The sequence below is a fragment of the Pezoporus occidentalis genome, unplaced genomic scaffold (assembly GCF_034315485.1).
Source record: "Pezoporus occidentalis ecotype Australia unplaced genomic scaffold, CSIRO_AGI_Poc_V1 ctg50, whole genome shotgun sequence".
In the NCBI taxonomy this organism is placed as follows: domain Eukaryota; kingdom Metazoa; phylum Chordata; class Aves; order Psittaciformes; family Psittacidae; genus Pezoporus; species Pezoporus occidentalis.
In genome coordinates, this window is record NW_026915836.1 from 3,835,187 (window position 1) to 3,857,200 (window position 22,014).

A 22,014-nucleotide genomic window follows, 5' to 3' on the forward strand; every position below is an offset into this window, starting at 1 on the left:
ATCTGTGTGCTTATTATGTGCGTCCAGAGGAAGCTGGGCTCTGCGCCGGCCTCCCCCTAACAGCGGGCACCCTCCCGCCCCGCCTCACCTCACCTCACCTCACCGCGGCTGCTTCGCCCCGGGCGGCCCGGCCCGGCCCCTCTCGCCCCGGTCCCGGGCGCGCCCCGCGCCGCGGTCCATGCCACCGCGTTACCACGCTACCGGCCGTCCGCCCGCCCTCGGCGCGCTCCTATTGGCGGCGGCAACAAAGAGGGGCGGGGCTCGGAGGGCGGGACGAGCCGTGACTGGCGAAGGCGCTGGCTGGAGGCGCCCCCTGCCGGGCGGCGCAGAGTGAATACCTTCGCCAGCCGCCGCCGCCCGGCTTGGTGAGGTCTTCATTGAATTCTTCATGAGAGAGAAGGGGTTCCGTTCCTCCGCACAGGGCTGGAAACGTCACTGTCAGCCACTGGGAGTCACGGTGAAAGCAGCCAGCTCACAGCTTGAAGGCGAGGGCCGGTAGAGGAAGGCTGAGTGGAGAGAAGGATGAGTGGCTGCCCGCAGCCTCCCTTGGCGGTGCACAGCACGGTGCTTGTCTTGTCCTCCAAGGGAATACTTCCCACTCCAGCAGTAGGAGCACCACATGCCCAGCCCCTGGGTAGGGGCTGAGGCAGTCTTAGTGTGGCCTTTCTCCTTTCTCAGCTGCCACACACACTGCCAGAGGCTGAGTTGATGGGTCCATGACTCGGGGCACAGCCCAGTACTCAGGGGTACGCACAGCAGCCGTGTTCTCCTGCTTCCACCCCTGCAGCAGCCAGAGGTACCGGCCTCACGCATCCACATGCGCCTGCTAACACCACAGAAACAACAGCGTCTGATCTTCCCATGCCCTGTGTGAAGGAGCTGTGGATGAGAGCACCAGGGAACCCCTCTCTCCTCCAGCTACCGGTGGCCTCGCAGCTCCTCCTGGCCAGTGACTCTGTGGCTGCTGCTGCCATCTCCACCTCTCAGCTCCATCGCCGATGCTTATTTCCATGCTTGGCAGGGATCTTTTAGCTCTCTCTATCACGCAGAACACCGTCAACCTCATACAGCTCCTAGAGCTGGAGGTGACTCCCCAGCAGAAATAATAGCCTGAAAAATGTCATTCCCATCCCCTGCCCATGCACTTGGATCCCGCTGCCACTCTGAATCTCTCCTGATCCCAGCCAGGCTGGACGAGTACCTGTGCACCTCCTCTGCACAGGTTCTGTGCGCTGATTTTCATCTCTTGCCGTAAATAGATCACTCCAGTGCCCTAATCAGCTTCCTGAAGGCTCTCGGGAGCCGCAGGTGTATGTTGAGTTGCTAATCATTCTCTGCAGGAGCTGATGTCTCTGTGAGTCCCACCAGTAATCTTCCCTGCCACATCCTGGCCACATGGCTCAGCTGAATCTCATCAGGTTTAATGTAAGGAAGGCCACTGAGTTCCACCAACTAATGAAAACCAAGGGCTTTGCCTTATGCAGCTTGCCCAGTCTCAGCTTTCACCCCCTGAGTTGAACGTGGGGGCTCAGTGTGTAAACGGCAACACAGTCGGGGGGGGGGGGGGGGGGGGGGAGGCAAGGTCAGAGTGGATTTAGAGCTGCTGTGAAGCCTTCACCCTCTCCTCTATGTCCTGCATTTCCCCAGTGATCAGCCAAAGACTGCAGCTGGAGGGCAAATGTGTCCCCATGCTGGCCAGAGGTGCCTCATATCCCCTCGCCGGGTTTTGGAGCAGGATCCCAAGGGAAGCACAGTCTCTCTCCCCTTCTGGAGTGCAGATGAGGCTGCACATCAGCAAGATGTGAGAGCACCGAGATGAGCTCCAGATGGGAGCTGATGAAGCAGAGACCCAGAAAGGCTGCAGATGGCTGCAGCCACGGAGCAGAAGGCTCTTGAGGAGCAGAGGGAGGCTCAGGCAAGGCAGTGCAAGGGAAGAGAGGCTGGCAAAGTCTGCAAGTTCTGTGGTGCAGAGCCGGGGGGAAGCCTGAGAATCATTCAGACCTGGATCTCAGGGCTAATGGGACTGTGCAGGGAGTGGCAGCCATGTGTGTGACAGAGCTCGGAGCACTGGAACTGCACAGCACAAAGCCATCACTCAGGATGTGATACACAAGCTGGCAGTCATGGGTATCCCAGAGCCTTGTTCACTGCAGGAACAGGCAAGTGTGCTGAGACAACCACAGCCTCCCTCAGTGCTGATCCACTTCCCAGAGCAGGCAGGGACCCTCAGGTCACACCTTCCTACACCTCTTAGCCACCCTGAAAGGGTGAAGACCAGAGTGATTTGCAGTTCAAAACCTGCATCCACCATGCCAGGGGTACTCCCTGACAGAGGGAAGAACTTTTCCCTGGCCAGACAGGTAAGCGGCATGGCAAGGTTGGAACACCACCGCCTGTCCCTAGCAGCTAGGCAGCACCCAGACCCCTTATGATCAGGACTGGAAGAAAACTAACGTCTCACCAGCTCCTCCTTCATGCTCAGGCTGAAGAGGGTCAAGCTGCACTCCCAGAGGCCAGCCAGTGCATCCAAGGCCAACTGTGGAGACTGGACAGGCAGGCTAGAAGTTAACTGAGGTCCTGAAGGCCTGTTGAAACAACAGCCTAAGGGGGTAAAAGTGGATTCCCAAGTTCCTATAGCTGAGTGAAAGCCGTCATTGCCCTCTTCCCAACTGCAGATTCAGAGTGAAAATAGAAGAATGCTGCCTTGGTTTAGCTGAAGCCCTCCTCAATATTAGTTATGAGGAGACATTCAAGACGAGCAAGAGCAGGGCGAGATGTGCAGGGTGCTCCCTCGCATGCCCCCAGCATCCAGTGGCTTTCACCTTGTGGTACCACCCGAGTCTGGTATCAGAACTCTCAGCAAAGCCACCTTGTTCCCTGCCCTGCCCCTCACACCTCCCAGCCTCTGCCCCACAGTGCCTTTGAAATCCAGTCCCTCTGCATGGACGTACCTTGCTAAAGCTAGCTCTGAATAACACCTTGAACCTACAGTCTTGTTCCTCATGAAGCTACCACAGCTGCTTTCTGGGTCAAAGGAACTAATTTGATCATAAAATCATGTAAGAGAGTTTTAACCTTCATTATTTCCAATTGCAGACTGATTTAAATGCAGCATTCAAAAGGTCCTGCAGCGCAATTACACAACCAACTGCATGAAAATTAATAGCTCCTGATTGTACCATGGTAGCAAGGTGATATTGGCATTGGCACTTTATCCAAGAAGGTTCCTCCTCCTGAAGTGTCACCTCTGCATCCCCCTCAAAGAGCCCTACCAGCCGCTTCCCCAGCAAGCATCGCCCTGCACACAGGAAACAAACCCTTGCTGCCCTGTGATGTTCCACACACACACAGGCAGTTCATTTATGTATTTATCTGGGGAAAAACTTCCTGTATTACCCACTGTTTCTCAGCAGCCCTTCTTGCTGGCTGGGTGCAGGTGCCAGGAGCAAGCAGGCAGCTTCCCTGGGCAGTGGAGGTCCCTGGCCTCAGGGCAGGGCCATGCTGGCTTTGCTGGGGAATGGACCACTGGTGTGATGAGTGCCTGTGAGGTCTCATGCACTGCCCACGCTCCCTGCTGGTTCTCTGCCAGCGTGGCTCCAGCCTCCTGTAAGATCTAAGGCCTTTCCCCACCTCAGCTATCAACAGACCTGCATTAAATACATCCCACCATGAATGGGAATGCTGCTCTGTGCTGCCAGGGCATGTAAGTGAAGCATCAAACCCAGAAGTGGAGTGAGACCAGCAGCAGCACTGCAGCAAAAGATGGGCCGGTTGTCAGATGCCATCCCTGCCTCCCAGCCTCTCCTGGCCACACCATCTGGCAATTCCCCTGGTCCCAGCTGCCATCCAAGGAGGGGCTGGGAAGCCAAGGAATGGTCTTACAGCTCAACAGTTGATCTTTTCCTCTTGCCTTCCACCAGATAGGTGCAAATTGGTGGCATGATACATCTGGGCCTGCACAGATCAGCAAAGGCGGGCAGTAAGTGCTCTGCACTCACTGAAGGCCCCTGTACCAGCACTGAGCATACATATAGGAGGCAGGTTGGCTCCTGGTGGAGCAGGAAATATGCTCGGTAGTCAGTGTGAAAACCCAAAGCCTGGGTGCAAGTGACCCCAGGTTGGGCGCACTATTCTGCTAAAGCCAGGCCAAGTGTTCCTGGTGGCCCTTTCTGCCTTTAAGAACCACTACGTCTCCAGAAAATCAGGAGCAACCCGAAATGGTTAATCCTCCAAAGGTGCTTCAGCTTTGCAGATGGGAAGAAGGAGAACACAGGTCAAGAAAGTTTGCCTGCCCTAAGTGAATTGCATTATTGCTATGCAAGCATGAGCCCATTTCCTGAAGAGCCCATAGTGACTTTGTTTGATCTTTGAAAAAACTTGTTAGTTTAGGGCTTTTTCCTGACCTGGAAGTTAGGCTGGAATGGGATTTAGTTGGTAATGAAATGCAGGGTTAAACTGGGGTAAGGATGTAACCATGGTAATATGGGAGTAGTTGGTGATGCAACTTTGCGAGAGTGATTTGTGTGAGCACTAAGAACAACTTTATGTATTCAGCAATGTGATCACTGGGAAAATAAGCATGTAAAGCAGACCTGAGGCTCTAAAAGTGATGCTTGAGGGTGTGCTTCCTTGGAGCTTTTCCCAAGGTAGCCCTTTCTGCAAACCCTTACCACACTATTTACTTTGCAATGATCTAGCAGAGAAAAGCAGCCATCAGCTGCTTTGGCAATGGAGAACATCAGCATTATCTTTTCATTTCTGCCTGAGCAAGTCCAGGACCTCCTTCGATAATTCTACTGCAGCAATGCATGAGGACGATCAGGGGCTGGAGCACCTCCCATATGGAGAGAGGCTGAGAACACTGGGGCTGTTCAGCCTGGAGAAGAGAAGCTGCCTGGAGACCTCAGAGCAGCTTCCAGTGTCTGAAGGGGGCTACAAGGATGCTGGAGAGGGACTCTTCATCAGGGACTGCAGTGACAGGACAAGGGGTGATGGGTTCAAACTGAAACAGGGCAAGTTCAGGTTAGATCTAAGGCAGAAGCTCTTCCCTGTGAGGGTGCTGAGGCGCTGGCACATGGTGCGCAGAGAAGCTGTGGCTGCCCCATCCCTGGCAGTGTTCAAGGCCAGGTTGGACACAGGGGCTTGGAGCAAGCTGCTCTAGTGGAAGGTGTCCCTGCCCGTGGCAGGGGGTTGGAACTGGATGACCTTAAAGACCTTTCCAACCCAACCCATTCTATGATTCTATGATTGCTGTAGCTTGGGAAAATAATGTCAATAGAGTTTGCTGCAAAGGTCTTGCTGGCATATCACATGATTTGGTCTCCACAACAGGCAATAAAAACACTAATGTAACCTTCCATATAAGCCAGCAACCATTTTTGGGCTGCTTACTACTTCTTTAACCGTTAATCAGAGGGCAAACTACCCAGCACAAGCACTAGAACGTGCAGGGAACTGCATAATAAAAGTACAGGTAGGAAAGAAAGGCAGTGGCTAAAAACCCTCGCTACTAGAAAGGAGATTTCTTCAGCAGCCATCTGGACTTGCAGCCCTTATCACAGCAGAGCTGCCAGTGGCGGCACCAAAGGTCAGTCAGGACTTGCCTCCACTGCCAAGCTGTCCCCCGAGTCATCCCCACCTGCACGGAGACAGGAAAGTACTGCAATAAACCCCCTGCTTCCTTACGATTAGAAGCACAACTGTTGGTGCTGTACATAATAAAGTCATGGATACGTAAGGGCCTCCTCCCAGCTACAGACATTACTATCTGACTAATCACAGAATCATTGAATGGTCTGGGTTGAAAAGGTCCTCAAGATCATCCAGTTCCAAGCGTTAGGATGGCTTCACATCTCCCACTTACCTGATGAGGTTTCTGGCGTTTTCTGTCAAGGAAGACTGAGCATCTGTCAAAAAACAACAACAAAATTCAAACACCAAAAAGAACTTCAAGGCAGTAATAATTTGCTGTGATTGTTCCTTCCTAGCTGTGGGCATGTTTAACAATGTTAAATGGGGGTATAGCCTGCAGCTTTCATAGAGGTCCTCTAAGAAGGATAAGACCCTGTATAGCCCTGGTTGTAAAACAAAGAGCCCATCTCAAAATTCAACGCACTGTTGAACTGGGTGGTAGTGTTTTATGACAAAAGGCTTGTACTTCCTCTGCCCTGCAGCACCTGCACCCTCCTTCTCTGAAGGACCTCTGATATAAAAATAGCGCAGAGATAATCCCAGATCTGGGGAGAAGCGAGAGACAAAACCCAACCAAAACCCCTGAACACAACACCCAAACCTTGACTTTCTCTGAGGCAGGTTCCTCAGACTTCCCTGGCTCACAACCAATGTGCTGGCCTAAATGCCTGAGGGTAAGCAACAGAACCCTTGCAGTGTGTTCACAAGGCTCCCCCTGTGCTCCCACTGAGGACAACTCTGGTTTTAGAAACAAAAGTCAGGCCAGACTTGAATGTAAAGGGCAGAAATTAATGTAATGTTTCACTCTATCCCCCCAAGTTCTCCTTCCCTCTCTCCCCAGATAATCCCTCTACAGCTGTGTGCCTTACTAAAATCATGTTTGTATTACCCTTAAGGAGCTGCCTTAGATCACTCTGCTTTAGCAGCTAACTGCACTTTCTTTTGCTCACAGACCTTTTCCAAAGCAGAGGAGAAATCACTGTGCTAGAGCAGTGCACCTCAACTACCAATGCTAATCCTTTCCTTCCATGCCCTGAGAAAACATCCCTGTAAGCCAAAACTCTTGTGTAGAATACATTTCTATACCCTGCAGACATGCACTCTACATATACATGTGCTTACATGCTTATAAATGACACAGTGTATCATTCACTTACTATTTTTTCCTACATTAAATGGCAGCTTCTAAGGAAAAACCAGGAATCATTTTTACCCCATCAGCTGTATCAGCAGCTGCCAATAACGGTAACCTTGGCTCCAATCAAGTTGCACATCATACACTTTATTAGTAACCCATAATGGTAAGGAATGATGTCACCCACACATACACATACACACAACATTGCAATCAGATTACCCATAAGGAACTTTTCATTTCCTCTGGAAACAAAGGATAGGACAATACCAAAATCGGAATAGTACAACAAAAATATCTGCTACCTTCAGGAGAAGAACAAAGACGCATACAGCAAATAACATGGGTCTTGCATGGAAATACATTGCTCTTGGGAATAATTTTTGCTTGGGGGGGGGGGATCACGTGGAATACAATAACTGAGCTTGTGGTCAATGAATCATTAGTAGCCTGTAACACTGAAGAAAGGTGGTACGTGCACGGATTGAAAGGCAGCAACCAAAAAGGTCACATGTTCCCATTCACACAGGAAAAACTCATGAGTTCACCAAATGGAAAGCAAAAGCAGTAAATCTTACAGCTTAACCCAATTTCACTTGATTGTAGCTGCACTGCACAGGACAGCGCAAGGCTTGCTCAAAAAGCATTTTTTCATTGGGCAACATGGGCTGGCAGCTCCAATGACACACTCCAGTGATTGTCTCTGAAACAACGTGTCTTGACCAAAAGGATGAATAGGAAAGCCCTATTAACCTGGAATGATTCTTGCATCTTCTTCCCACTTGTTCCCTTGTTCTTTCTTCCTTGTAAAACATTAGTATTCAGCAACAGAAAGATAGGGTGATAAAGACAAGCACTCATCTATAAAATAAACACTCTCAAGGACTTATGTACCAAGCTGAAGAAGAAAGCTCCCCACTGCAACAATGCCAGACTATGCCTTACAGGCCTGGTATTTTCACACCCAGCCAACAATGGGATTTAAGGCCATAAATCCTACATAAGAATGGGTCAGAGTTCTCCGGGTCTAGGAAAGTTTAACATGGTCTGGAAGAAACAAAGAAAGCTGCAGTCATTTTAAAGGGTGATCTCTGAATCTTGTCGCTCCAGGTTAGGGATTGCACAACCTGGTGGGTCCCTGGGAGTTTGGGAGCATTCCTTGCTTATGCTCACCATTCCATGAGTTTTTGTGCATCCTCTAGAGTTCTCCTGAAGCACTTAAAAGCATATTGAAAATCAAAAGCTGATGCATAGGATTGGGATACCTCTCCTCGCTTTGGTTTCCCACTCCATCCTCTCTTAGTTGACATGTAATTCCACTTATTAAATGATTCTCTCTTTAAGCAGTTAGGATCTTTAGGCCCCAGCTCTACTCTTACTGAAGGGCTGATCAAGAATGTCAAGACTAAGAGTCAGAAACCCTATTTCCAGTTCCAGATGGATGTTTGATTGGGTGAATGGTTTGTTCAGCTCCAATCACCCCAATTTATTTCTGCCATGAGCTAAAACCTCAGTTTCCTGACAGAAGATTATTGCATAAAGTACTGGTTTGTTCTTTACTAGCTCTTTATTTTGCTGCTGCTTTAAATGCCTCATCATTGCCTGCAAATAGCTCACAGGTTTCCAACTTGCAAGAGGTAGAGTTTTAAATCCAGGATATAATTAAGCCTTCATTATCAGGAATTGTTCCCTTTGCTGACCCAGGCTGAAAGTGTGTACAGCCCTCGATGGGGCAGCTTGTATCACAGTAAGTCACTAAATGTAAAGAACGGACACAATGAAAGCATCTCTACTTCCACTCCTGTATTCTTGTCTGCCATCTGACTATCTATGAGCTACTTCTATATGAAGCTACCTCACCAGAGGACTCTTCTCATAGAGCTTGCCTCTCCAGGAGCAGCAAGGTGTGCACATTTTCTCTCTAGCACCGGACACAGCAAAGAGACATGGACCAAAACAGAGTGTTCCAAGCACGCTTTGCTTATTCTGGTAGGCATATTCCCGCATCCAAAGCATTTATCATACAAAGGTTAAATCAAGATCATCAAGTTTAGAGGCTAAGTTTAGAAAGCTGAGCTTACAGGGTCCTTTCTATCTAAAACTATTCACTAAATTTACAGCGAAATGAGAAAAAAGAAAAGCATTTCATGATACTTGTCACACTGAAAGACTTGGCTTGGAGTTAAAAAGGTCCTCATACCCAACTGTAACGATCTGTGGAAAACTTCGAGCAGGATTCCACCTTCTGGATGGCGTGACAGCTGTGGGAACTCAAAGAGATGGCATCATCAATGGCATTGAACCTGCAGGCTCAGCTTAAATACTGCCAAAGCTTAAATGTCTGCAGAAAGTTCACCAAGTCAGGTCTGACTTATTCAGTAATAGTAGGGCCCCCCTGTGCTTCTATCAGTTCTGGAGGTGTAGAGACAGAGCACAAGGTAAAAGAAAAAAGTTTCAAAAGCACCTCAGTGGGAAATCCAAATCCCAAATTCAGATACATCTAATAACACAAGGCAAATGTTAATGAAGTCGGCTCCTTTTGTAACCAAGATGTATGATATAAACAGCAAATATTTCCTCAAAGTGAAACATCACTATTTTCCCTTCACTCATCCTTACAGCTTTTAACTGCACACGATTTAAATTGTATGAGCACAAAAATATCCGTAAGACAAATTAAACAATTCATAACAGAGAAATAAATGTACAAAAGGATAGAACAAGGTTTCTGATACTCCACAAACACTCAGAGAAGGTTCAACACACAACGTGGAATTTCTTCAGCAGCACTGATTAAACTCAAGGTGAGGCAAGGATCTTCTTTACAAAGTAAAGGCACCAGCTCTTTGTAAACACGTACTCCTCTCGCTTTAACTGAGAAAGCACTCAAACGTGGAGGCAACCTGTGTTGTAGTGTTCCATTGCCTATAAATACTCCACAGTAGAGACAAAGGCCTTTCTCCTCCTTTGTATTTAATGTTTTTTTTTCTTCAATTTACCTAGTGGAAGACTCTCTAAGTCTCCCTGGAAATGTTACAATGAATCTGTCAGACAGCATTTTCTTTTATCTGCCTTCTGATACCCATCGAGAAGTTTCAAGGCAAAAGCAATGTCAGTCTGAAACACACACGTTTGCAGTCATCTCTTGTTTTCACCGTTGTGCTATAGACAGTTTCCCAGAAGGAACCATTGCCTTATATTAAAAATACAGATACATTTAAAAAAGGAACTTGTGAACATCCTCCAGCTGTGGAGCCACCTGCTCTGCCTTGTCAAACACACCAGCAAAGACTGAACCGAAAGAGATCAGCTACTTCTGCTCATGACGACTGTACTTCAGAATTCCAGTTTTTTTCCAAGTATGCATCCTGAGTGTACCTGTCTCCTGACGCCTGGAGAGTGCTCACACAGTCCTCTAGTAAAGAAACTGCAAAACCTGAAGCCTGCTAAAATAAATACTCCATACAAAAGTGAACTGCCTGCATCATGGGCAAAATGAACTGAGCATCTTCCTAGTTTCCATCACGCAACAATCACCAGTACCACCAAACACATTTTACTACTCATACACATAAATCCAGTGATTACACCAATTACTATTGTTCAGTAGCCAACTAAACTTGTGTGTTTCTAAAGCCACCTTCTTTGAGCTTTTATAAAGCTGACTGAATTTTTAATTCAGTGTTTTCAGGTTCAACAGGACTCTCAACTGGTACCTGGAGAGGAGGGAGAAAAAGAAAGAACAAAGCTGAAATTAAGCTGTTATTCAGCAGAAGCTATTCCCAAACTCAGTATTCCTGGGTAACTATACTATGGGAGTCTAACATACAGTGTAGTTAAGTAACCAAATGGGGCATTTAGAGAAAGCCCCAGTTTACCTTCTCTCTATAAAGGAAAGAAAACCAAACCAAAACACCAGCCCCCCCTGAAACCCCATAGAATTGAGTTTTGTAGTATAACTCTAAACTGTACATTTAATACATATAGATATTTATCATATGGAGATGAACTTTCAGGTTTTTTCTCCATGACATTTAAATACAGTAGAATCTTAATGATCGAGGTTTGGTATCAAAATGCTATTGCTCTTTAACAACATAGGCAGCTCTCGATTATTTATGGTGATCTCAGGGTAAGGACTCCAGGCTTTTGTTATATCCTCGCTAATATAAATGAGGCTGTGGGCCAATCTACGCTAATTCACCAGGTGATAATAGAAACCAGACAAGCCATGGACCACTGCCTACAGTCAGCATGTACAACCCCAAGACGGGCCCCTACCCAGGCTGGTAAAGCCACAGGATGCCACACTGTGTACACACAGCTGCACAGGTTTCAGGTTCAAGTTAGCTCCTAGTGCACCAGCTTAGAAGTTTCTGAACATTGTGCAGACGCTAACAGTGTGTACCTGATCAAAGACGATCAAAAGCTGCAATATATGCAAGACACCTACATGTGAGAGAGGATCCTGCAGTGTCTGACTCCAAAAAGCTGTTTCATGGTAGATCCAAATGACCAAAAATCCCACAACACTGAGAAAGTTTCCACTGCCAGCCTGACTCCTCCTAGCAACTGTGATCATCTGAACAACCTGCTGAAACATGGGACTGGGACCTCCTGAACAGCAGGAAGAGTGCTGTGCTCACCCTTCATTTAAACTGCAGAACAGACCCAGCTCTTCATGCAGTACAGCAGAGAAACCACAGCGTGACTTCTGTTCATCAGACACTGCCTTCACTTAAAGGGACTGCAGGCATTTTAAGTAAAATGTGTAGTCTATAACACAGGCTCCTAACCCAATACTCAAAAAAGGCTTCACAATTTACAATGCTACCTGCAAATATGAAAAAGCAAGATTCAAGCACTAAAACCTGGAAAATCTTCAGAGCAGAAGGTCTTCCAGGTTTTTCAGCAGAGCTAAGGGGAGAAACAGATACCCGAGGGAATCACCCCATGTGGCTCTGTTGTTCCAAACCAGATGGAAACAGTCATAGTATAAGTTTTTGCAATTCCTCTTTTGCTGTTAATATTATTATGCCAACAAAAGCCAAGCATTCAAGTATGGTAACACAATCATGGTAGAAGAGTCGCCACTTACAGCTTTCACATCCAAATTCATTACCCCTGAATTCACATTGTGTCTTCGCAAATCTGATTTTATTACGGCTGTAACAAGGAAATGAAGAGAAAGCTGGTTCACAACTTTGCAATGACATGCATTTCAAGGGAAACATTTGTACAGTGCAAGTACATAAAAGCTGCTTTCAGCACATACTCAAAATACCTGTATTCCCTCTGCTGCATCTGGAACTTACCAACAACTTGAACTTGCTCCTCGCAAGGCACACGCAGAAAAAGACAATAAAAGCTTTTCAACCACGAGCACTTCAAGCAAAGCTGGACGGTTTTAGCATGTTCAGCACGTTTCTAAGTACCAACACGTGTAAGTCACTGGTACTGTTCAGGAATACATCAGGAGTTTCTTGCATTTGGAAAACTGCAAAGTGTCTCCATGTATGTATTTGTTTACATGCATTAACCTACCCTACAGATAGACATCTGCCTCAGATTCAAGACATGACTCCAGAAAAGGGTGACAGATGGCTGTCTGTACCTTAGCAACATCACCCGTAAAACGAAAGGTCTGCATGCAGCACATACTTGAAGTGAAAACCAGAGCAAAGAGAAAGAAACAGCAACCACTAAACCCTGCAGTTGTAACTTCTGTCAGCCCAGACAGGAAACCACGTACTGAAATCCTAGATGTCCAGGACATCTAAAAACTACCCAGCAATTCACTATGCCAGAAAAGCCTCCACATTTTTACATTAAAGAGAAATCATTACTTACATTTCTGGCTACTTACCCGTTAAGATAATGCCCACAAAGATCCAAGCACAAAGAAAGAGGTTTCCTGCACGAGGACTGTAGTCTGTTGTGAGTTTTCCTTGGACAAGTGTGAAGACGATTCCAAATATCTATGAACAAAGAAGTCGCTTCATCAGGATCACCCAGAAAAGAGCCATCACTTTACCTTGCAAAGTTAAGTAAGGTTATATCTTATAGAAACCAAATTGACTACAGCACCACAAAAGAGACTTAGAAGCCAAGTCTAATGAAAGCCACCTTAGACTCAAGCAGAATGGCCTCCCTGAATATTATTTTACTTGGAGAAATAAAATGATACAACCTGTGCTGATGCATTAAGGAGACCTGAGGAAGTGCCTTCAGACTCTGGGTATGTAATTTCCACAGCAAATTCAAACCCAAGTGGGAGATAGCCAGTCATGAAGAACCTATTGAAGAGGAGAGCAAGAGGATGGCCTTCATCTATTACTACAGCTAAGGAAGTCAGACATAAACACATGGTATTATGAATTAGCTGGTATCCCAAACTGTCCGTTTTCAAGACCTAACACGTTTCAATACTTGCTTCACTGGCTTCACTCCCTCAATTTCATCCAACAATTTTAGACACACATCTCTCTTTTCAAGACAAAGATATTTTAACCTATTTGTCCTGTTCCACATAACCACCTGCACTCCACCCATATGAAACAACCTTCTCTGACCCATCCATGAGCCACTCCGTAGTTGAAGCCAATTGATTTCAAACAGCAGATATCCACAAACATCATTTTATCAGGCCAAACATCCATGCTGGAAGACAAAAAGGGACCATCAGTAGGAGGTGAAGCTGGACACTAAAATGTCTGCTAGAACCCGCTGAGGAAGAAGCTGAGAGGACTCACCGGTGATGGGCTTAATGCAGTTGAGGTTTCTAAAGTCTGACTGGTTTTTAAAGTGAAAATCTCAAGACATTTCTGGCTCTACCTTGACCATTGTGCCTGGATTCAGCACTATTCCCTCTGGGGCTTTTAGATTATGAGAGGTGCTCTTCTGAGTGAACAAAGCATCCAGCATGTTGCTTGGGCTACCAAAATTTTGATCCAAACCAACACACACAGAAGCCAGCCTTCCCAGAGTTTAAACTCTGATCACTTACGCACTTCTCAACAGAAAGATACAGCTTTACTGCAAAGAGCTTTCTGAACTGGACCCAAGCAAATTGACCCCATACAGGCTGTTAGGTCCATAAAATGTTAAAAGGAATTCTCTGAGAAGTGAGTTGCTTTAGGTTTATTTTGATGTAATTGAAGGTGAAACCCTAGTAAACCCTACCTGTACTGTGTGCTACAGGCATAGAGAGGATGGCAACGGAATATACAGTAGAATCACTTAGTTAAAACAGTTGGATACTGTTTCTGAAGAGAACTGCAGGAAGTCTTCTAGCCCTCTAAATGCTCACCCAAGTACTCCTCCGGTCACGAACACTACTATAAGGTATCCGAGGTCCAGGGTGAAGGTAAATACCAGCATTCCGATGAAAGAGAGAATGTAAATGATCAAAGTAGTTTGTCTGTAACCCAACCAAAATAGAAAACAATTAACAAAAATTAACACTGTTAAGGTAAGGTCATAGCACATTGCTGAAGCATGGAAAGGTAACAGAAACATTACTTATTCTCTAACAACTGGCATTCTACAGCTATAAATTTGCTTCATGTCATTCTGACTCAAAACACATCATGCAATGAGAATGTACCCCTCTTTACTGCCTTGGTTATATGGCTGCTTTACTCAAGACTAAAGACACTTACTCAGACTCTTAAAGAGTGGACAATCACAGCAGATACTATTACCTTAAGACTGTCTTAGTTCTCTCTTATGCTGTACCTCTTGGCCATTCTGCAGCACTGCCCATTACACAATACATCAATATACGGGCAGCCAAATCGAACACTATTAGCAATAAAAGTCAGCCTAAGAGGCAAGCCAAACACATCTCATTGCAAAGTTCCATTTATATTAACTCTGGAATAAGGGATGTCATCCAAAATATTAAAGCACATACCATTTATAAGCCAAACTACATGCAGAAACACAGCCAATATGCAGCATTAACATCCATTAGGTTTCTAGAGCTCCTGCTCATAACGTACTAAGAGTCACAGAGGAGAGCTACTCCACTGCAAGCAGTGTTCCAGGGCACTGCTTACTCCTGGGGGCACCACTCCGTGGGTAATGGACCCAGGAACTCCTACCCCAGAACAGAGTTCTGCTCCATGGTCATTCCCTGAATTTAAAGCAAATATTACGCTTGCTAATTGGACCACCATCAACCATCCATTTCACAAACCAATGCAGAATAGGTTTTGAGCTTTTATGCTTTCCTAGGAGAAGGAGCCCACTGGGCCACCTGGCCACTGCATGCAAGACGTACAATGCCCTCCTTGTTAGCCATACGCTCCTGAAGAGACAGGAGTACAAGGAAAACCCTTCACATCTTTGCATACTTCTCTCTCATTTCTCTTGGCCAAGAGCCAGTGTCAAGCTTTTGCCTCAAGAAACTAGTCTCCATCAAGGCTGCTAAATATCAGAGATGAACTGCATTTTATCGTTGGTTCTGTTCAGTCCTCAGGTTGCAGTTTTTCCAAGGCAATTGCACCACTCTCCTACCCCTAACCCCACACATTCCTACCCACACTTACTTGTATGTTTTAGTGTAATCCAGCCACAAACCACAAATAATCGAACCCACCATTCCTGCCACCACCAGTGTCAAGCCAATTCTCCCAGCGTTCACTTCTTCTCCCTTTCAACAAATATTTATATGGTGCTCATTAATAACTTGCTTCCACTCAGAGTCAAGTTCAGACCTCTTGGTAGTCATAAGCACAAACACATACTCCTATGACTCCCATAGCTGCACGGTGCAAGAAACTGCAGGGAGGTACAAAGGAAACCAAACGTCTGAGCACACACAGCACCTACATAACAACACACATCACCTCTGCAAATGTTCAGTAGAAAAAGAAATACAAAGAAAATCCAAGAACCTTACCTCATAATGCGTTACTATCATCTGGTTTAATAGTGTGGAGACAGAATAAAATGCTCCAGTCATAATACCTGCAGTACCAAAGGAAAAGGTTCAGTCGTTTCAGGTGTAGACATGTAAATCTGCTATCCTAAAGAGTACCTTCAGGTATTTAAGACTCACATCAGAGGCAAAACCTTTTACCGGTCAGGCAAAACCTCCTCACCACCAGACCTACAAATGGTATTTTGAACCCTGATGGATTTTCCAGCACTGGCTGCTGAGTAATTAAAAGGTTGTCACTTCCTCCCCCCCTAAAAACCACCACAGCTAAAACCCATTGTACTTTCCACACACATCTGGACTGCTCTGCCAGACTACAGCCAGACAGCACCACTTACCATAACTGATCAGCAGAAGTACAAATGGAATATTTCTGAACAAGTTACTAATTGACTGTTTGTAGGAGTAATCCTCGGGAGGCACAGCCTGCAGGACTGCTTGAGACTGACTAGGAGGGTACTTGGGCTTTTCTTCAAACACTGGGGAAAGAGAAGAAGGAACGATTTTGATTCCCCTTTATGCTTTTTCTTTCTGAAGTGTTTGAGTCTGATGAATTTCAGATTAACTTGTGCTTTGTAACACTCCCATGAAACAAATATTCTAGATTTTCTCATGGAAGAACCAAGTCACAGCCACAAAGGATGTGCTAATGATTTGGTCACGTCTGATCGCTCCCCACATAAGGTCAAAGACAGACTTCATCTGCAATGCATCTAGACCTCTGTATCTGAACTGTAAGATTAACAGAGAGAATTCACATTATATTATAATGGCCTTATAGCAGAAAGAATAAGTGAACTAAATACTCTGAGAGGTCACCCCATCATGTGAAGCAGACATACTGTAACAGTAAGCTGGTTGTTATTTAAACCTGGTGCATCAGGTAAGCAAACTAAAGTAAACTGGAGAAAAAATAAGCAGCTGTTTTAAGCATAGGCAGATGCTTTAGCTGTGATGTTGTAAACACTCCCTGTGGTCACCCTTTAAATTATAAGGGAACACTTACCAACGCCTGTTAAGAAGAACAAAAGCGTGGATACTATCGCTGTTCCATAGAACATGATGCTGATGTTATGTGCCATTAGATCGATATCATTCGGTGTATTTGGAACCAAAACAGGTGGCAACAAAAAGCCTATTGCAGTGCCAAGCTGTAAAGCAAGAAAAGAAAACCAAAACTCATTTCACTGTGAACATAAAAACTTACAGAAGTAGAAAGCCTTACCAGGTAGAATTCAGAGTTTATATCATAATAAGAATTAATCAACTATGAAGGAAAAGTGTTCCTTTAGCATCATGCTTTCTGAGCCATTTGCTTTCAGTGACATTTCACAACCAGGTCTTTCATAACTCGGGTTTTAACCTTTTCATTTCTAAATGAAACTGCAAAACTACACGTAGCATACAGCACATTTAAGAGCTAAGCATTAAGCAAGCCTTTCTGCAGAAGAATCTTTCTCAGGAAAACACAGTGCATGCACATAAATCTGTATCAATCATTCTGCAACTGAAGTCCTGGAGATGACAGAAGCTACTCTTGTAGAAATGCCCTCCTTGATCAAAATACTCCACTTGATGTCCAGATCCTGCCACCACAGTAACAAAGACTGGCACACCAGATTTACTGCAGAGCTGATAGGGCATAGAAGAGCAAGCGAAAAAGAACATCCTGACTAAGGACCACAAACTTAAAACCTCCATCTGCAACTATTGCTAAGGAAATAAAGAAAAAAAATCACAAGATAAAGCAGTAGTGGGTTTGTATCTGGAGTCAATTCCAAAGCAGCAACTGATTTTGTATGAAGGCGAGACAAAAAACAAGGACTGAGATTTCGTGTGTATATATAAAACATTCTAAAGCATGAAGGAACAACAGCCTTGGACTATTCTCCAATTTATGCCTGCTGCTCCTCCAAAACTAAACTGAATTTTAAAGTGTTAGAACTTTTTTTTTTATTTTTTAACTGAAAAAGGAAACAAAAAAAAAAAAAAAAACACAAAAAACACTGAAACTGAATCTTATTTCAGGTAAAAAAAGAGCACCAAAGACTGTTAAGAGCCAATACAGTACCCACAATATTCAAAGAAAGTAAAATGATACCATTCTCCCCTTTTATACCTAGAGAGGTTAAGACCAGAGGGATCAAGAGTTCCAATGAGTGTGATATGCCCAGTTTAAGATGCCAAATACTTGTGGAAATCCAGCATTCCCAACAACCCTTGACAGGTACATCTGCTGCATTCCCAGTGATTTGTGTTTCAACTGCAAGTGATCAGCATCTCAAGAGGTAACAGGAGCGATGTGGTTTTTGACAGCTCCATTGTCCTTCCATTCTGGTATCAGCCCTGTTTGCTCTAGCTCTGAGGTTATGGAAAGAAATTCCATGACCAGCTGGTTATAGCAACTGTTACACAGTTCACCTTGTGCAGTGAAACATGCACAGTGAGACTGTACGTATTACATAGGCAGAAGTGAACTGCATTGGGGTATACAGACAACATCACTTCTAACTTCCCACTGCCTAATTGGTCATTTCACTACTCTTACAACACAGTTTGAGAGGGCTTTTCAATAAAGCAAAAACTGAGGACAGAAATTCTCTTGTTTGACACCGTATCAGTCTTTATGGATCACAAGCAGGACTGGGATCTTAAGACATACATAGCGCACAGCTCTGAGCTAGCAGGGTATAGCACAGCTGCAGGATAAGCCTTTATCACTTGCACAGGACTTCCAGAGGAAGGTGAAAGACATTTTGCCAGTGCACTCCACAGATGTTTCCCTAGCAGAGGGCTGCCAAGCATGTTGGCACACTAAGATCCATCCTTCCAGAAGGGAATACGCTCCAGAAATAACAAAGGTTTCTTTTGTTCACACCTCTGCTCCCATTTTCCTTGTGCAGCTTTCTCACGGTTCCTATCTGCACTCCTGCTGCTGTCCTGCATCACTTCAATCCCTGCATCCGAGTGAAGCATCAGACTCAGAGCAGGATCCCTAGCACTGTACTGCAGAACTGAAGCTCCAGTAACTCCTGCTACTGGGAGAACTGGTGCATGTCAGAAAGAGCAGAAATTTAGCTGCCAAACCTGATTCCAGGGCACAGATGCAAAATTTCTGCTCAACTGCTAAAACAACCAACAACCCCCAAAGTGTTCACTCCAAATGGTGCAGTTGACTTGTCCACTTGAAGACTTCAGTGCAAAACCAAAATGTTTTGGGACAGCATTGGGAAAACTCTGAACAGCAAAGCATGAACTAATGAGCAACCCTAACTGTAAATATGCAACGCCAGTATCACCACTGTAATAATCCAAAGTGCACAAACATAAAATTACCCACATGATAAAAACCAACCCCCCTGCTACCTTAATCAAACTGCACCTACGACCTCATCCCACACCAGTGAAGCTGACAGGAATCTTAATGTTTTATTGCCACAAAACAAGCAGGGACAGTGGCAGGGGAGAGAACAAGGCTATGGGGAGGTACCATCTCTTCACCCATGTTTTCAGATATGCCTGTTCCAGCTCCCTGAATCTGGCCAGGACATGAGAGCTTGAGTAAACCTGTGACTCCATTGTCAGCTCCCCACAGTGATGTGAACTCACAGCGCTACACAAAACTTCACGAGCCACCACAGCATTGACCAGTGAGCCCAGGCCATATTTTAAAGAGCAAGAACTAAAGTATGCTGGCACTGGGGCTCTCCATCAAAGGTCGCATACTCAATCCCCTGCCAGCTAAGGGTGTATTCAATCAGCTGAATGATGCCAAATGCAAGCGGCAAGATCCTGAACGCGAGAGGAAGAGAAAGCGGAGCAGGACGACTTCTGCAAAGGGTCTCAACTGATGTACTCCAGGCAGCCGACAGAAGCATGCAAGCTGCTATACACTGCCACGCGGCCAGCGCTCTGCAGAGCAAGCCTGGGAGGTATCATCACCTCCACTGCCCGAGCTCCATCACTTCTCCTCTCTCCACCACCACCTCTTGAGGAATGCTTTCTCCCACTTTAACGACCTATTTTTAACCCAAAGCGTCACCAAGCTCCGGAGGAAGCCTCCCTCGCCCCCTACCTGGTTGCCCAGCACAGCCACGGCGCAGGCGGTGGAGACCTCGGTGGGGCCGAACCACACGGATGCGATGCGCGAGGGCAGCCCCAGGATGAAGACCTGTGCCACGGCGCAGACAGCCTGGGCTGCCAGGGTCAGCGCGTACCGGCCGGGGGCCAGGCTGCCGCACTTGAGCCAGGCGCCCAGCCCGTTGAGGCCGGCACCCAGCAGTGCCGTGAGGCGCAGGCCGCGGGTGTCCAGCAGCCAGGTCGCGGGCAGGATCAGCGGCACGTAGACCACCATGTAGACCATGGAGAGCCAGTCTATCTGCGTGAAGGAGACGCCGTAGAAGACCGCGAAGACGTTGCTAAGGATGCTGTACTGGATCCACTGGAAGGCGTTCACCAGCGAGTAGCTGCTGAAGACGGCCAGCACCGCCAGCCGCCGCCGCGACAGCCGCGTCTCCACGCGGCCCCCCGCCGCCGACAGCATGGCCTCGGCCTCGCCCTCGGCCTCCGCCCGCTCCCCGCCGCCCGCCCGCCCGCCGTCCTCCGCCACCTTGCCAGGTAGGAAGCCGTTGCAGCGCTGCAGGGGGGGCACGGCGCTGGCCGCCGGCATCTCCCCGCTGTCCCCCTCCGCCTCCTCCTCGCCGCCGTCCTCCACCATCTCGGCCGTCTCCGCACCCAGCCTCCCCGGCCGCGGCGCCAGCAGCCCCGCTCTGCCGCACAAGGTCACCCAGTTCCGGCTCCGAGACCACGGCCGCCGCCACAGCCCCGCCCGGCGGGAGGGGCGGGAGGAGCGGGACGAGCGGGAGGCGGCCCCGGGGAGGCGGGAGTGGCTTGGGCGGCCCTGGTTGCTGGGGAGGTGCAATGGTGCATGTGTGCCAATATATACGTGTATGCGTATGTGTGTGTGTATATGCTTATACACAAACACACAGCCTTGTATATGTGTGTGTATAATTAGTTATTTAATTATTCCATAGCGTAGAATCCCAGAATGGTTTGGGTTGGAAGGGACCTTAAAGCTCATAGAGTTCAAGCCCAGTGCCATGGGCAGGGACACCTCACACTAGAGCAGGTTGCTCCCAGGCCTCTCTATGTCCAACCTGGCCTTGAACACTGCCAGGGATGGGGCAGCCACAGCTTCTCTGGGCACCCTGTGCCAGCGCCTCAGCACCCTCACAGGGAAGAGCTTCTGTCTTAGAGCTCATCTCAGTCTCCCCTCTGGCAGGTTAAAGCCATTCCCCTTGGCCTGTCCCTACAGGCCCTTGTCCCAAGCCCCTCTCCAGGTTTCCTGCAGCCCCTTCAGGCACTGGAGCTGCTCTCAGGTCTCTCCTTCAGGAGCCTTCTCTTCTCCAGGCTGACCCAGCCCAGCTCTCTCAGCCTGGCTCCAGAGCAGCGCTGCTCCAGCCCTCGCAGCATCTCCATGGCTTCCTCTGGACTTATTCCAGCAGCTCCATGTCCCTCTTGTGCTGTTGCCCCAGAGCTGGACACAGGACTGCAGGTGAGCTCTCACAGAGCAGAGCAGAGCAGAGGGGCAGGATCATCTCCACGCTCCTGTTGATGCAGCCCAATACACGGGTGGTTTCTGGGCTGCAAGCGCACACTGCCAGGTCATGTTGAGCTTCTCATCAACCAACACCCCCAAGCCTCACTCCTTAAGGCTGCTCCCAATCCGTTCTCTGCCCACCCTGTGTTTGTGCTTGGGATTATTACGTATATATAAAAGCATTACAGCCTTTTAAACCCATAAAAGCTGCCCATGTGGGTGACTGAGAGACATGTGGAGATGGGAATGATGTATCTAATCCCTATGATATCCCCAAGGCAGGAGCAGCATAACCACAGCCCTGCGATTGCTGTCTCGGCCAGTGTGTGCTGGCAGGCCAGGCTGAGCGGTGCAGGACAGGCCCACTCTTGATGCCTTGTGCATCGCCAGCCTCCCTGGACACTGCCAGCACGTTCATTGAACATCACTGGCCTTCCCCTGTGCCTTGTCTCTTCATGGTGCCAGTGTGGAGGAATGTACTGAAGTGGTACGAGATGGATGGGAAGAGACAGAGGCTGGAATTGCAGCGGAGGGTGTCTGGGATGGGTGCGTTGTGAGTTCATCTGCATCCACCCCTTCATTGCCTCCAGTGCCACGGGCTAAACATTCCTTGTTTCCACTCAACCTCTGGAATCTGATTTG

General features: G+C 47.3%; 1 protein-coding gene and 1 long non-coding RNA gene across 2 annotated transcripts; both read right to left on the reverse strand.

Annotated features, from left to right (window-relative positions):
• Positions 1-5,307: 5,307 nt before the first annotated feature.
• LOC134173252 (uncharacterized) lies at positions 5,308-7,848 on the reverse strand. The gene is made up of 3 exons (XR_009968193.1): positions 6,849-7,848; positions 5,864-5,906; positions 5,308-5,638 (listed from the first exon to the last, which is right to left on the reverse strand). It is a non-coding gene; the product is annotated as an uncharacterized LOC134173252 (long non-coding RNA).
• A 1,734-nt stretch (positions 7,849-9,582) lies between these two features.
• Positions 9,583-20,554, reverse strand: FLVCR1 (FLVCR choline and heme transporter 1). Its single transcript, XM_062637059.1, has 10 exons — positions 19,846-20,554; positions 16,777-16,921; positions 16,109-16,249; positions 15,732-15,799; positions 15,379-15,482; positions 14,136-14,246; positions 13,017-13,122; positions 12,693-12,804; positions 11,925-11,992; positions 9,583-10,542 (listed from the first exon to the last, which is right to left on the reverse strand). Exons 1-10 carry the CDS (start codon positions 20,485-20,487, stop codon positions 10,480-10,482), a joined length of 1,560 nt encoding a protein of 519 aa, XP_062493043.1. The 5' UTR covers positions 20,488-20,554; the 3' UTR covers positions 9,583-10,479.
• Positions 20,555-22,014: the final 1,460 nt, after the last annotated feature.

Coding starts and splice junctions, on each gene's coding strand:
- FLVCR1 (XM_062637059.1), bottom strand. CDS start 20,487: ATGGTGGAGGACGGCGGCGAGGAGGAGGCGGAGGGGGACAGCGGGGAG. Junction 13,123..14,135: donor GTGACCGGAGGAGTACTTGG/GTGAGCATTTAG, acceptor CCTCTTCAATAG/GTTCTTCATGACTGGCTATC. Junction 12,805..13,016: donor TCCTTAATGCATCAGCACAG/GTTGTATCATTT, acceptor CTTTGTTCATAG/ATATTTGGAATCGTCTTCAC.